This window comes from Homalodisca vitripennis, chromosome 1 (assembly GCF_021130785.1).
Source record: "Homalodisca vitripennis isolate AUS2020 chromosome 1, UT_GWSS_2.1, whole genome shotgun sequence".
NCBI classification, from domain to species: domain Eukaryota; kingdom Metazoa; phylum Arthropoda; class Insecta; order Hemiptera; family Cicadellidae; genus Homalodisca; species Homalodisca vitripennis.
The window spans coordinates 138,857,322-138,873,695 of NC_060207.1; the positions used below are offsets into that span (position 1 = coordinate 138,857,322).

General features: G+C 32.5%; 2 protein-coding genes across 4 annotated transcripts in view; one reads left to right on the forward strand and one right to left on the reverse strand.

The window, feature by feature from the left end:
• LOC124371949 (hemicentin-1-like) overlaps positions 1-16,374 on the reverse strand; it is a 383,241-nt gene that overhangs the window by 179,047 nt on the left and 187,820 nt on the right. The gene's annotated exons all lie outside the window — the stretch shown is intronic.
• On the forward strand, positions 548-1,781 carry LOC124371970. Its single transcript, XM_046830341.1, has 2 exons — positions 548-825; positions 1,429-1,781. Exons 1-2 carry the CDS (start codon positions 648-650, stop codon positions 1,647-1,649), a joined length of 399 nt encoding a protein of 132 aa, XP_046686297.1. The 5' UTR covers positions 548-647; the 3' UTR covers positions 1,650-1,781.

The following is a 16,374-nucleotide window of genomic DNA, read 5'->3' on the forward strand; positions in this document are numbered from 1 at the left end:
TTAGCAATACATAATAAAAGTATAATTTTTTTAGGGAGAGGCAGGAAAAATGCAATTACGCACGCAGGCTAGCCTGTAGTGTGGGACTCCCCTAAAAATTGCCCCGGGGCCCCCGGCCAGGGGGGCCCCCAAATGAAGGTGGAAAAATTGAAAATGAAATTAAAGTTTATGTGAAATTTATTGATTACTGTAGGGTCGTAGGGATATTTCATCGAATCATCAAAATGTCTTTATAAAAAAATATTTAAATAGCTTTTCAATATAAAATAATGGACAGATATTGTTCTCACAGAGATTTCGTAACAAAAATAGAAGACTATCAATCAGCCTGTCAGTTGTTACGCAATTAAAGAAATGCAGTTTGCACTTTTAGTTCACCTTACTCCCCCATCCCCAACAGTAATAAACTCGTCCTGACGTCGACGTGACGTAGACGGCTCCGTCTGCCGACTGCCTCTGCCACAGCTGACAGACGACAGTGAGAGTGACTACGACTAGTGAGCTAGTGACAGACAGCCCGGATAAGGTTATGTTATATTGATGGTAAACTAACACCAAAAACTGACGTTTTGGCGTTCGTCCGTTACTCGTTTGTTACGGTGTTAAAGTGTTATACAATTTGTATTCTTATTCTTGTATTTGTTAAAATGAAAAGAAGCTATCAAAGTGGGGCAAAGAAAAGGCAAGACAAGAAGAAAAGAGAAGAGGATGCTTCAAAGTGTTCTTCCACCCTATCTGCTTGGTTATGTCCTACTACTAGTACTACTACAACTAAAAGTACTAATGTCACATCTACATCTAGTACTGAAACTAGACCAATAATTGGTGAGTGGTTTGAATTTAGATACGGTATTTAGGCCTAATTAATTAGCTTGGCCAATAACTATATAATTAATATCTTAAAATTTAACTATGTTAAAATTAACTGTGTTAAAATTTAACTAGAGTTTGGATGTTTGATTGAGTTTAGACCACTGTGTCTGACTCAGACTGCAATCTATTCTAATCTAATAAGCAATGTTTGTTTGTGAATTTATCACTAGTCATATATAGGCTACATATTACCTACTATTGTGTAGTGGTCATTTAATTTTTTATGTGATTTTTATGATTCCTTTGGTTTCTACTTCTTTCTGTGTAGGTATTTTATTTGTTTATACATGCACAGCAGCACAGCATGAATATCTATCATAGTAATTTTATATCTTTTTGTGATAATATGATGTAAAAAATGCACCACACTCGCTTGCACATTCATTATTTATGAGGCCATGTATCTACTCTTTTTATATTTTTGTATATATTTTTTTATATATTTTTATATATTTTATATATTTTATTATATCTTTACAATGTTATTAAAATTGACTTTAAATTATATGTTATATGTAACTTAATGTTATTTTGACTTGCTATTTTTTATTGCAGCCTCAGTCCCAGGAAATGAGATTGAAGAGGAAGTTACAGCTCAAGATAACGCTGAAGAAAGTATTGATGAAGAAGTAACATGCCTAGGGCTAGGGCATCAACAAGAAAATTGTGCCAAACCTCCAACAAGTCCTACGTCAAGCAGTGAACTGATCGGCGTAAATGATCAAGTAAGTAGACATGCCAAGTACAGAATACTTATATTATATTTTTCAACATAACAACATATGCTGTTTTATCGCCCTAAACATGGAATCCCTACGATAAAATATTCCATGGTTACATGGAAGTAAACAGTATTACTTCCATGTAAACATGGAATTACAGTAAGTCCCTATTGTTATGATCATGTTTGTAAGAAACAAATACTAATGCATTGCAATCTACTTACAGGTGGAATGTAGCCGGACGAATAAAATTAATGAAACTTGTTTAAACACCGGAGAACCCCATTTTCCAGACCAGATCATCGATCCAGAGGTGAAAAAACGAATTATTGAATTAGGACTAGGACCCTATTAACCAGTTGGCCCATTTCCATATGATGGAAAACAAGGTAGGTCCTTTTCAGACAATTATTTTACCCTGAAGTCAAAGTCTGGGCTCAAACTGAAAAGAACTTGGTTGTGCTATTCGTCCAAATTGGATTGTGTTTATTGCCAACCTTGCTGTTTGTTTCCCCAGAAAGGACCTGTAGGAGGATGGGATTCAGGATTAAGGGACTGGAAACATTTGTCTGATCGCATAAAGACACATGAGAATTCACAGCACCATGCTGATTCCTGCTTGGTTTATGAGCAATGGCGACGTCATGGCTCAATAGACGATGCACTAGAAAAAGGTTTGAAGGAGGAGCGGAATTTTTGGAGGAAAGTTTTGAAGAGGGTCTTAGATGTCTCCCTTATGTTGGCAACATGCAACCTTCCTTTTCGTGGAGACAGTTGGCATATCACTGATAGAAATAAAGGTAATTTTCTATCATTGATTGAATTGCTGTCAAAATATGACACTATCCTGGAAGATCTAATTACAAGGCCAAGTGGTACTGTTAATTATCTGTCCAACAATTCAGAATGAAATTATTTCTCTGATGGCTAGTGAAGTGCTTAGTGGAATTAAAGAAGAGCTTTTGAGTGCGCCTTTTTTCTCCATAATTTACGACACAACACAAGATGTAAGTAAAGTAGATCAGCTAAGCGAAGTTTTTCGCTATGTAAAGATTGACCATGACCAACTCGGAAAACCTCGTGAGTTGAGAATTTGTGAAACGTTTACATCTTTCACAGCAGTTACTGACCAAACCGCTTCGGGGCTAGAAGACGTCATCATAAAATCAATTTCAGAAAAAGGCCTTGACATAACAAAATGCAGAGGACAAGGATACGATGGTGCATCGGTCATGAGTGGTGTGTATAATGGAGTACAAAAGAGAATCCAAGAACTTGCACCCCATGCCTATTTCATTCACTGTGCCAGCCATAATTTGAATCTGGTTCTTAAAGATGCCGTTGAATGCAATCGAGAAATAGCACAATTTTTTGAGACGGTGCAAAATATTTACAGTTTTTTTGGCCACAGCATTGTTCGGTGGCAAGAACTAAAAGTCGTTTCTGGTTGTACAGAGAATCCGAAGGCTCCTGTTCCTAAAGACAAGGTAACATTAAAGACTTTAAACCCTACACGTTGGGCAGGGAAATATGAAGCTGTGTACGCTTTAAAGGAAAGGTTCGGTGATGTAATGAAAGCCTTAAATAAAATAATTTTGACAAGCAAAAAGCCAAAGGAAAGGAATGAAGCTGAGGGGCTCAAAAAAAGTTTAGAATCTTTTAGTTTTGTTTTGCTCTTGACTGTCCAGTGCAAAATATTAGGGGAAATAAACATTGCCTCAAAATCCTTGCAAACGGAATCTATTGATTTAATGACAGCGTACGATCTCCTAGGCAATGCTTTATTGAAAGTAACCGAACTTCGTTGGTCCTTTGAAGAAGTCTGTAGTGAAGCAGAAGAAGTATGTTCAAAATGGGGGATTACGATTACCCATGAATTTATTGGCCAACGTGCAAGAAAGGTAAAAAAGCACTTTGATGAACTTTGTGAAGACCAAAGACTGACAGATCCTAAAAGCAATTTCAGAGTGACAATATTCTTCCCAATGGTTGATACTATAGTGTCACAAATTGACAACCGTTTTAAAGGCATGAAGCAAGTGATTGATGCCTATAAAATTGTTCACCCTTCTTTCCTGGCCTCATGTTCAGATGAAGAACTGCGTTGTGAAGCTGATAATTTTGTAAGCAGATTTTCAGATGATGTAACGCCATTGTTCAAAGCTCAGATTTTATCAGTAAGGAATGCTTTTCAATCCAAATTAAAGGATTTCAAAGAAGTAAAAGAAGTTGCAATTCTCCTACTCATTGAAAACAGTTCCCTAGCATCAACCTACCCGGATGTACTAACAGCATGCTTTATGTACCTCACAGTCCCTGTGACAGTAGCCAAAGCAGAGAGATCATTCTCAAAATTAAAACTCATCAAAAACTACCTGCGAAGCTCCATGTCCCAACAACGTCTCACTGATTTGGCTCTTTTGTCTATTGAAAATGACAGAGCCCGAAAAATAGATTTTGACCGAATTATTGATGTTTTTGCTAGTGTCAAGTCAAGAAGAAAGTCTTTTTAGTAAGTTCAGTTGCATTCTCACTATCAAACTAGTTGGGCAATTTTAAACTTGAGAATGAGTGGGTATTACCACCATTGATCATATATAATTAATGGTATTACCAGTATTACCATAAACACCATAAATAAATATACAATTTATTGTGTATTCAAAGGTATTACATAATTAATGATATTACTTGTATGTTTATCTACTAAACTACATTGCTTGGATGTAGGCCTAAGAAGAGACTAAAAAGTTTTAAGACATCAGCACTTATGTCTTTATTTATTTATTATCTATTGTGAATAAAATTTGAAAAAATAATTATGTTTTTCATTTTCCTTTCAGCACTATAAATAGAATACCAATCACAATGGTAAGCTGAAAAAATAATGGCTCTAAAAACCAAACTAATGGCACCAGGGCCAGGAGTCATACAAATTTGCATATAAAATCATTACCAGTTTATGACTTACCGTAGAAATTTGTAAACATAGTTTAAGCAAACAATTAAGTATTATAGATTTAATAAGAAAAAAAGGTAATAATAATAATAATAGGATAATAATGAAAAAATGCACATAAATTCTAAGCCTAAAGATCCAATTACTGTGTGCTTATATCTATTAATTAAAAAAAGTGCGAAATATATAACAAAGGGGGGACCCGAATGGACTTTCTGCCCCGGGGCCTCCAAGGGCCTAGCTACGGGCCTGATTCTAACCTGGGATTTTTCATCACATTACGTCAGGCTAGGCCTAAATTTGGCTTAAGCCCGTGGGACTCGCTCTTTATCCGGCCGCTCGGTCAAGGGATCTGGGCCACTTCGCGGTCCAGATTGGGTTTATTTTCCAGGAGGATGCCCCGGACGAACTGTGACAAACAATCCCAGTTCCCCCCATCCTCCATAATCTTTTCGCAGACCGTGTCCACCGAAAAAACACCGAATTTTCTTGTGGCCTCCAGGAAGGCCTTTCCCAACGCGGACAGCGAAAGAAGGTGGGTAATAAAAGTATAATAATTACATAATGTATAGTAATAATGTTAGTATTCTTCGCCAAAGAAAACTTTGAAGGAATTAAAATTTGGAAATATTTACTTTATACCTTGACTACCAAAAGACAAAGTGAAGAATTTATAAATGCACAGTACCAAACATAATTATAACCCTCATAGAAATTATGATCTGCGAGATCTCTGTGGAGCTTTCAACGTCGAAAAGGATTACTGTATATCAATTGCTATCGTTGTTAAATAGTATTAACTATAAGGGTTTCAGAGGTTTATGGTGAAATAAAATGTGAAATATTTACTTCTTACCAATTGGTATCCTAAAAGTCAAAGACTCTTTTTGCATATCCTGAGTCCTAGTGCCTAGTTTCTAAATTAAAAGCATTTCTATACTAAGATTTTCACCATTGGCCATCAATGATAACGATGAACATTAAACATCAAACCGAGACAAAATGGCGCCCCTAGGTATCCCTGTCTAAAACAACTTGTGCGTATGAGATGTTACCGTTTATAATGCGTTATGATATGCCTTTAATTTACAATTTAATATTTTTTATTTCAACGTTATTGCAATTTAACCGTTATTCCGAACTAAGGGTAATATTGGTTAAGATTGAAATCTCTTATTACATGTCATCTGTAAAATAAAAAATAACTAGATTCTAGATCGTTTAGTGGGTAAATATCTACTTCTACCCTAAAATACGGTATGAATTAAAATTGAGCATTTACTTATTTTAATGTTATATTAATATATTTGTAAAATTTGCATGATTTAACTTATTATTTATTTTGGATTTTTACCACCATTCCAAAAAAGAAATAGTTTAAGGTTTATACAACAAAATATTGATTTCCCAACACAAAATCTTTGAATTTGTTACGAAATAAAACAAATAAAAAATAAATTATCTAAATAATAACTCCATATAGTTTTATATTATAATTATTAAAAAAAATTGAAGAGATTGTTTGATTTCCACTCAATAAGTTCCAACTAGCTTAATTTTTACAATGAAAGAATTGTGGATAAAAGAGCAAGTATTTTATTTCATATGACTTTATATGAAAAACGATATCGTAATTACCGTACACCTACGAACGATAAGATATATGAGCTTACAAATAGAAAAGTAATATATTTCCAGGAGTTTGCACAGAGATTTTCACACCTGAATTGCGCTGTTGAAAAGCCTAATATCACTCTATCGCATCATTTACGTTGAACTCCTTCTTTTACGCTGAGTGTGCCTTCATTAAGCATCTCAATTATTTTATGATTTCCACACGTGCTCAACTAATTTACTCTTTTAGAGATTACGATTCAAGTGACTCTGTAAATATATTTTAATGCAAAATGCATTTAACTACAAATTCAGGACTAATATTTACCATTTAATGCTAGTTTTTATTACAAAATTAATTATCTTTGAATTATAGTCAACAATTCGCAGTTGGACAGTTTATTGTAGTATTGTAGAAGTTAAAAAATTAATTTCATATAAATAACTTTTTGACATTTTATTGACTTAAGTTCACGTAGGTTTGACTAGTTACAAATAAAACTTCAGATTGTTGTCAAATATATAAAAAATAATAATAATTGTATTTGTTTTATAAACATTACATTACAAATTATTAGACCATCACGAGTAACCTTTGATAAATATCGTTCATCTGGACGTGGTTTAATATGGATTGAACGCTATAAATTAATGAATATCTCATAATACGATTATTAAGAAGGATCTCCAATCAATTATTGATATAATCTACATTATTTCTCATCTCGGGCTGACCTCGATTCTTTGCTGCATTACATCTGCACTATATGATCTAGAGTGCTATTGTTTTCAATAAATATGGTAATTTAAATTTGAGGTATTACGAGTAGTTTAACTATTAGGAGTCAAATATATTGTTAGTAAACATGTACATATTATTGAACCTGGAATTGAAGGGGAGAGATCATAAAACATTTCAAATAATTTTAAAACTAAATTCACTTAGTATATTGTACAAAAAGAGCACCATAAGATATATTTTAGTCTTATTTGATAAATGTTAAATGTCTACATGAAAATTTAGTTCTTGAAATTTTTACTTATTTAATCCATGGAGTAACAGTGATTAATCTTGTAGATTATCTAGTTGTTGGTAAATATTAGGGATGATTTCAATCAACTGGAATTTTTCTTTTACTAATATATACAAATACAATGTTGAAGTATGTTAGATCATGCATCACATAACAGCGCGTACCATCGCGTTTTATCATGCGATGTTGTAACACATATAGATGGATACGATATTTCAAAAACTAGATAATCTTAGGTTTTTATGAATTTTCATGCATTTTCAGTACAATTCCACATAGACTGCAACGAGGTCGAAATTCCATTCATGATATTGGGCTGAGCGACATTACACAATATCAATCAATCGGCTCGAATTCACTTTTGTGTCCCTAAGGCTAGTAAAAATGTATACTCTATTTCATTACATGTCGTCCACAGGATATTTCAAGAATGAAATATGTTATAAATTTAAACTTTTGCGTACAACCTCAGCGAAGCCTGTTATACGACATGGGGTGAGGTGTAGTTAAATATTTGAATAACTAAAAATAAGCGTTTTTCAATTATTTGGAGTAACTTTTGAACATCTATATAATCTATGAGTTGTATTCTAGTATTCTCGATAAGGATAAAGAGATGTACGTCTGTTAGTTTTAGTTCAAATAATAACACAATATTAAATTAAACTAAATGTATTGCTAATGCAAACCTAACCCACAAATAGCGATTTTTGTCCTTATGACGTAATTTTAGATAATAGTGTTTATTTTAGCATTACACAACATAACATGCTAGGATAAAAAATAGTACATTCCCATAGGATATAGTTTGAACAATGCCTCGTAGTTTTCAAACAGCACTATATGTTTTCAATTTGCTTTTTCTGGGTTCTCCATGTACTTTTATATGTAAACTTTCTAAAGTGATTTCCTGGTAAGATACTTCTCCCATCTTTAAATTATTTCAAGTAGAACAATTCTGGCTCGACCCCATTTCGTTTAAAAGAAGATTCTTCAAATCGGATCAGTAGATCGAGAAATAAAGGTAGACTTACATAAAGTAAAAAAAAACTAAATATTGAATTTTATAACCTCTTCTCTTTGGAATTTGGCTAGATAGAAAAGAAAGGGTAAAACAATTTTTTTAACTCTAAAGGATTTTACTATGGTATAAGTGAAGTTAAATCATTTTCGAACTACATTATATTTTTTAATTACATAATAAATATATATATATTCACAATAGGCACGTCATAACTAGAGTAGTATAATAAACAGTATTACATATTCTGTGCTATAAAAACAGATATCGTTAAACGGTTATTTTTCTCTTATACAACTGGCAGGTTATATTTTATCGTGAATAAACATCCCAGATAAGCCGATTGGGCAGTGCACCAGTCCGCAATGGTTGATGTCACAGCACTACAATCAGTCCGTGATAAGTCATCTATATCCCGTCCAATTTCCGATAGTTTGTTGTCACCGATATCCAATCTGTGTCCTGTTACAGTCGACAACTCGTCAAGCTAGCCAACATCCCCCCTCCTCCCATTAACGGTACACAGTACTCAACTGTGATTTGTGGTCTAAACCCTTCGTGATAAATAATGATCTGTGCCCTGACATGTATGTGGATTTAGATGAACTACCTACTTTTACCTGTTATGTTAATGTTTACCTGTATCAGTAGTTATTACTGTTTTATATTTATTTCTTTATAAAACATCCTTAAATAAAATGTGTTTCAATCCCGTGGTATAACTAACTCTATATGTATCATAAAGTAACTGATATGCACAATGTATCCCACATACATATTCTGCTAAAAATCTAACGAACATTTAATGGGATACATGTATTGTACAAATATATGTCTGTGTATCACAATAAATCCATGTCATAATTTCTAGCATTTTTAGAATACGAGTACATTAGATAACCCCGACCCAACAAAGGAAATAAATACGATGGATAGGTTTATCGACCAAACTTCAAGTAACAATATTTTTCAATTCGATAACTACTCAATTTTTCCAAAGTTTTGTAATTGCAAAAAAATTTTATTCATGATCCACGCAATGTATAGAACCAATTCATAAATAAAAAATGTTTTAACCCACTAATATAGAAGTTTCACTTTACTGGATTTAGGAGATGAAGTTTGGAAGTAATTAAAGTACCATTATTTCAAAGTTATAAAATGTAAGCCGCTATTTGCTCATAAGACTTGCTGTTATTGTGTAAAACTCCCCAAGATAGTAAAATTAAATTAGAGATTTTATAGGTTATGAATAAAAAACAAAAAACATGTTACTACTAATTTTATAACTCTGCTGGCTATATTGTTTTAGAACATTAAATTTTGTAGTTAAAATGTAAATATTATCATTTAAATGAAAATACAAATCAACATTGTCCATCACTTTTAATAATCAGTTGATACTTATAGGCTTGCCAATTACAGACATTTAAATACTAAAATTTAAAATTATAAATATTGTTTTTTTTATCCCAGTAAATATAGTAACTTGACCTTTCTTTGTATTTCTCGAGCCAACAATCCCTACTTTTAATCCACTTTTCTTCCTTAAAAAAACATTTATATCTAAAACACCATTGAATTATTCATCCCTTACTGCTTTCAGCTCCTGTGTTGTATAACTGTCACAGTTTTTGAAGAATACAACGTTACTAGTACATTTATTTTACGAGTACATTATCAATTTATTTAACATTTTCGCTTCTGAAACAATTGTATTGTAATTGCTATTGTTATTTAAGATTAATTTAAAAGAAAATTTACACCGATATGCTAAAATTTGCTACAACTTTTGTAAATATTTGAATCTTGAAAGCGATGACACAATTTATTGTAAATATCAGGAAACCCTGCTTAGCTTTATTTAAGGTTTTAGGATTTATTTTATGATTCATTTTATGTCCGCAAACGATAAAACTATAAATGCAATGGCTATTTATTGTTATATAATCTTCTCCTTTAAAGGAAAGAAACCCGTTCCTCACGGAATGCATCGCAATAGATACACACAATTTTTAAATAGTCCTAAGGCGTGACTATTGCACAGCTGCAATAAGTGCAAATTTATACATCGAAAAATAATTGTTAAGTTCTAAGGCCCTACGATGTCTTCTGTCTAGACGTCTTTGTTCTAATCGGTATTCTCGTTGTTCGTTATTTTCAGTACTACACGTTGTGCCGCACGCTGCTGCAAATCTTGTAGACGTTGCAACATCTAAATCATGAGACCTTTCTGCTCATATAATGTAACTTAATGTTTGCAGGCATTTGACTTTAGCACTACGTGTGGGACGAACCAAGTATATGATATAGATAAATAGATTTCAACTTATATTACAATCGAAATTTTGTTTCGGTTTCACCTTCGTTAATTTTTACAAAACATGTAATTTTTACTCTTTTCATTTCTGGCTTAATACTCTTGTAATAATACATGAGATGTAATTTGCTCTAGAATTTAAATAAAGAAATCTTAAAAAAGATATAAATATGATCTTTGTAGCAGTTTCTTTAAAAACATAGATAAAACAACATTTTAACGTTTTCTAAAAATAAAACCTGTTTCAGGAACCACATTTTTAATATTGTCAAACCCATTTCACGTAAGTTCTTCCGTTGAATATGGTTGTTTAAGACATTGTTAAAACTTACTATAATGTAAAATTATTACATAATATAACATGATAATTTGAAATTAAACAGGATAGGAGTACGTAATTCATAGTGGTATAATTAAAGAAGAAAACGTGTGTAATGCATTGCTGGTGAAAAGAAAACGCATGACAGTGGATTACGTGAAATGAGGGCGCGGCACTTTTTAATGTGAAGAAGGAATAGGCTTTGTTCAGTCAGAGGTCTGGTAAGGTAAGCAGTTTGCCTCACAGTTCTTTCACACAAAAATATTCGTCTGGTAGTTATTTTTTCGCTAAAAGTACTACATTAAATAAAAGGAAAATTCCTCTTCCTTATTTCTTTTACATTAGTATATATTGTAACTAAGACTGTGTTAAAATATCTAAAATATCTGTATAAATACGTGTTATTAAAACATTGCATTTTTTAAATTAGGAATTACAGCACGGAAATGATTGCTGCAGGAAACAATGCAATGAAAACAATAAATTTTATAATAAATAAAACCGACTTCAATACCTGTACTGAATTCAAGGAGTTAAAAATAGTGGAATACACCAATACTGTTAGTAGTTCAGCTCGCTAAGCAAACGAAGTGCTGTTTGTTGCAGGTATACGATGTATATTCTTCAGTTTTCTTTAAAGGCCACGTTTGTATTGTACTAGGTAACTATAGACATTTGTGTATATTACATGCACAGGCTCTTCTGTACACGGCGAAGATATGTGTTAGACATTCTCACATTTTCTTATTTTTGTTTACAACATTTTAAGATCGAGCAAATTGTAAACTTCCAACAAGTGTAATTATCCTGAAATACCATACCCACGTAGGGATGATACTGTTGATACATATTTATTTTTATTTCAATTTTATTTTATCCATTTAAAATATCAATGAGTATCTCTGGTTCTTAATGGCTTTGGGGTTTATAATTAAGTGTATTTTAATATATTAACAATCATGAAATTAAACTGAAAAAATACTAATTTTACGCAACTTGTCATATATATTTTTTGGGCATAAGTTGGCTTTGTTGGTGTTATTATTTTTTCCTGTATTCGTGATCTTTATAAATGTTTACTAATACATGTATGTACATTACATTACAGTACATAACTATAAGTAAAACAACATAATATGTAGTAAAGTGGGCAAAATATGACATTAAACATACACGTTATTGAAACTAAATACATGATGTCTATATTAATTGTAATTTGATCAGCACTATATTCAGTGATTTGCAACTTGTATATTTAGTGGTAGTCATTCTAGTTGTATATATTTCCCTCGTCACGTTCAAACAGTAATCTATCTCTTCCCGCGTACCCAGCAACACACCGCGCGTGATGGAATGTTAAGAGCTGCAACGATCAACTCTCAAACTGCGTATATTATAGGGATTTCTGAAGAAATGGGGATTTATATATTTCCACCCTTTCCACGAAAAAAAATTATTAGAGCTAGACCAATTTTAACCACAATTTTAAAAAAAACCATTCCGTGTGTGTGCCACTTACAATCTAGCGCTGATGGTCTGCCCGCATGCTTAAAAGTATTTAGGGCATTCGAGCGTTTAATTTCGTTTTTAGTTTAAACTCTATTAAAACGACGCCAATATGAGGGTTAATTTAGATTAAAGGTCTTCTTTGTGTACACAAAAACACACATTGCAAATTTTGCTGCGTTTTTCAATGGTGAACTTCTCCCAACAAGAACAAAAAAATCAGGCATTTTACTCACATAAATAAAAACGCGAGAAGGAATCATAATACAATTGTATTTGACCATTGCTTTATTTAGCTAACGATCTGAGAAAAAAAATGACGAACTGCAACTAAAGTACTCATTGTAATATTGTGTTACGTTATGTAGTACAGATCACAGGAATCTTTTGGTGAATCCGAGTAATGATTTCTTTAAGCATGTCTCACTAACAATATCAAAGCATTTAAGACGATCAAATCGTGTCACAACTTGACTTGAAGGATGAAAAAATTGTTTTATAAGTATTGACTAAAACAAGGCAAGAGAGAACGGTACAACTTGTGTCACGAAATAAAACTCGCTGAAATTGCATACAATGTTCTTAAGTCTATAGATCATTTCATTCGACCAACATTTGTGACACTGAGTCACAGTTAATACTTCATATAATTGAACTCAATTTGCTTACAAATTTAGTTACCGTGTGATATCTTGCTGCCATCACGGTTACCCATTGGACCAATGTAAAAGTGTTCGCTAACCCTGATCCAAATCATATTGAGTGACATGCACCATCCTCATATTCGATGCTTATACAGAAATGAAGCATAATGCAAAGATTTAAAGTCTGTAGGTTAGGGTCTTTGTGAAGAATATGTGTTTCCCGTTCTTCGAGTAAAAGCATTTGCTCTACTTCATTCATAGTTAGTATAAAAGTAAAACTTAATAAATCTTCTTTATATATGAAAAATAAATGACATTTGTGTCTCACTGAATCTTAGTAACGGCTGGACCGATGAAGCTAATTTTGGGTTTTTATATATTTGTAGAACATCGGTTTAAAAGGTGAGAAACATTGGAAAAGTTTCTCAGAATATTAACAACTCCGAAACCTATTTATAATATTTACGACGCCTAATCCAAAGTCAACTGATGCTAAATAGATGTGACAGTTGACACTTTTCAGCTGAAGTTTACCGATGAAGCAGAAACATTGTAGTTTACCACATACAATTTGTTAAAATATTGAATAAACATAAAGTGCTCGATCAGTAGTGCTATGCTGATTGCACAGACAAATTTATTATGTAATTTTTATTTTGGATTACACCAGTGATGAAGAAATCATATTAATGCATTGAAAATAATATTTGAACGGTTTTGAAACTCACCTACATAAACAAAGCTGCAATGTTTCAAAACTGGTTGTCACCCGCTTAAAATGTGTACTGTAGTTAAAGGAAATGCAAAGAAATTGGCACACTCTTTTTCTTAAATCAGAAACATAAAAACAAGTGATAAAAGTACATTTTCGACTAAAAGTAGTATTTTTTTTGAACTTATGTATACACCATGTTTTCTTGATAGGGGTAAAAATCAATACTGTTTTATAGCTCCAGAAACATTGCAGACCGCAAATAAATTCTTTTAAAATCCATGTAAGAGTCAAAAACCTACATATGTGTTTATTTTTTTAGTCAGTTCAGCAACATAAATTCAACTGCAGAAGCGTAAATAAGTTACAGCGAATTACATCTGCAACAAAGTAGCGAGATTGGTATGTATTGATATCGGTTGATGATTATCGATGATGGAGAAGGATCTCCAATCAATTGTTGACATACTCTATATTTTTTCATGTCATGGCCTGACCTCCATTTTTCTCGGTATTACATCTGCAATGAAGTAGCGAGAATGTTATTGATATCAGCTGATTATTCTAAATGAGTATCTGATAATCCAATTTACTGAGAAAGGATCTAAAATCAATTGTTGACATAGCTCTATATTTTTTCATGTCATGGCTGACCTCCATTTTTCTCGATATTACATCTGTAATGAAGTAGCGAGAATGTTATTGATATCGGCTGATTATTCTAAATGAGATCTGATAATCCAATTACTGAAAGGATCTAAAATCAATTGTAGATTAGGACTGATCTCTATTCTTAGCAGAAATTAAATCCGCAACAAAGGAATTGGAATGGTGTTGATAATATAGAATTTTACAATATTCTACTTAAATATGAAGAATTGAATGGTGGAGAGTTTTATCTTTAGAATGATATATCTTTCTGTAGTACATTACTATATAAAGGTTTGATTCTAAATATTGAAATCTATCGATATAATATGTGAAGTAAGCTTTGGATCAATAATATGGTTGTCTGTAGAAATAAAAATTGATTATTACAATTTACTGTATTCCAACAAAGTAATAATAAAAGTAAAAATAACCCAAACAAAACATGGTATTTACTTTAAAATAATAAAGAAAACCCTTTTTGTACTATTTATAATATAGATTTAAATTTTAAAATTAAGGCTATTAAAAATACTAGTAAACTTTTTCACTCCTTGTAAAAATTAAGAAACCTATATTCAAAGTTTGAAACACCAAAACACAAGAACAAGCTGTTTAGACAGCTCTGTTTTTTCCAAATACGTAAGCTCTGTTTATGTATTTGAAGTTAAATAAGTACAAATCCACCGCAGTAATGTTAAGACAAATGTTGAGTTCAAATCGTAAGTGACAAAAGGGCAAACGTATTCCTGTATTCGCGAACGTTGGCCAACAATGAAGAATTCTTCACTCGTTTAGGTTGGCACCAGTTCACAAAACCCGTAAGATATGCAGATTTGCCATGTTCACTAGATTTTACACTTGTACTGAATGTATTGCTTATTCGTTATTATGCTATATTTCTACTTTGCTATTTGGTCGTATTTGATCGTATGCATTCAGCACTCAACGTTTTGTGTCACTTATTCACATGTTTTATACAGATTTAAAATAGCTCAGAAAATAAGTTTAAATATTTCTTGATAAGTCTGATGCTATCTCATAAACTTATTAATACTGCGTGTCAGTTAAATTATATATATATATATATATATGTGTGTGTGTGTGTGTGTGTGTGTGTGTGTGTGTGTGTGTGCGTGTGTGCGTGCGTGCGTGCGTGCGTGCGTGCGTGGGTTTTTTTATTCGTTTCTTACATTTTTATTCGTACATTTTTTACTCGTTAAAACTATATTTTTTTACTCGTTAAAATCTATTATTAGTGTACTAAGTTTATTTATGTATGTTTTTTGTTCATTTTTCTGCAATTTTTTAGCCACCATGGTTACGCAAAAAAAGAATGCAAAAATATTTACTAACTTTAAGCTAAATTAAATTGTAAATATACACCATATTCAAATACACAATTACAGTTCGTTTTAGTCATGTCCTGGAGACAGGCAGGTAGATAACTAAAATCACCACAAATGTTTTTAAGTTTTAAACCACTCAGGCAAGTGTTACCAACAGTAACACTTTTTATAAACCATTTATAAAGAATAAATTAAAGTTGGAAGTCACAAAACGGTTCACATCAAACCGTTATATCTGTCCCATACATTTTCCAGGCTATATTTTATCGCGACTAAACATTGCAGGGATAAGCCGATTGGGCAGTGCACCAGTCCGCAATGGTTGATGTCACAGCACTACAATCAGTCCGTGATAAGTCATGTATATCCCGTCCAATTTCCGATAGTCTGCCGAGTCGTAACCGATTCCCAATCAGTGTCCTGTCACAGTCCACAACTCGTCACACCCGTCAACTCGCCCCTCCCCGACCATCTTCCAAACAATCTCTACCAGTACTGTTCAGTTGTGTTTTTCGTTACGTAGCGATCAAGAATGTACTTCCAAACATATATGGCTAGTTCTGTGTTGTCGTAAACTACATGTTACTGTTACACTGCATGTCATTAAAAACAATCCAAAGCATTTAACTATTTAAGAGTTAGACGTTGATGAA

Coding starts and splice junctions, on each gene's coding strand:
- LOC124371970 (XM_046830341.1), top strand. CDS start 648: ATGAAAAGAAGCTATCAAAGTGGGGCAAAGAAAAGGCAAGACAAGAAG. Junction 826..1,428: donor TGAAACTAGACCAATAATTG/GTGAGTGGTTTG, acceptor TTTTTATTGCAG/CCTCAGTCCCAGGAAATGAG.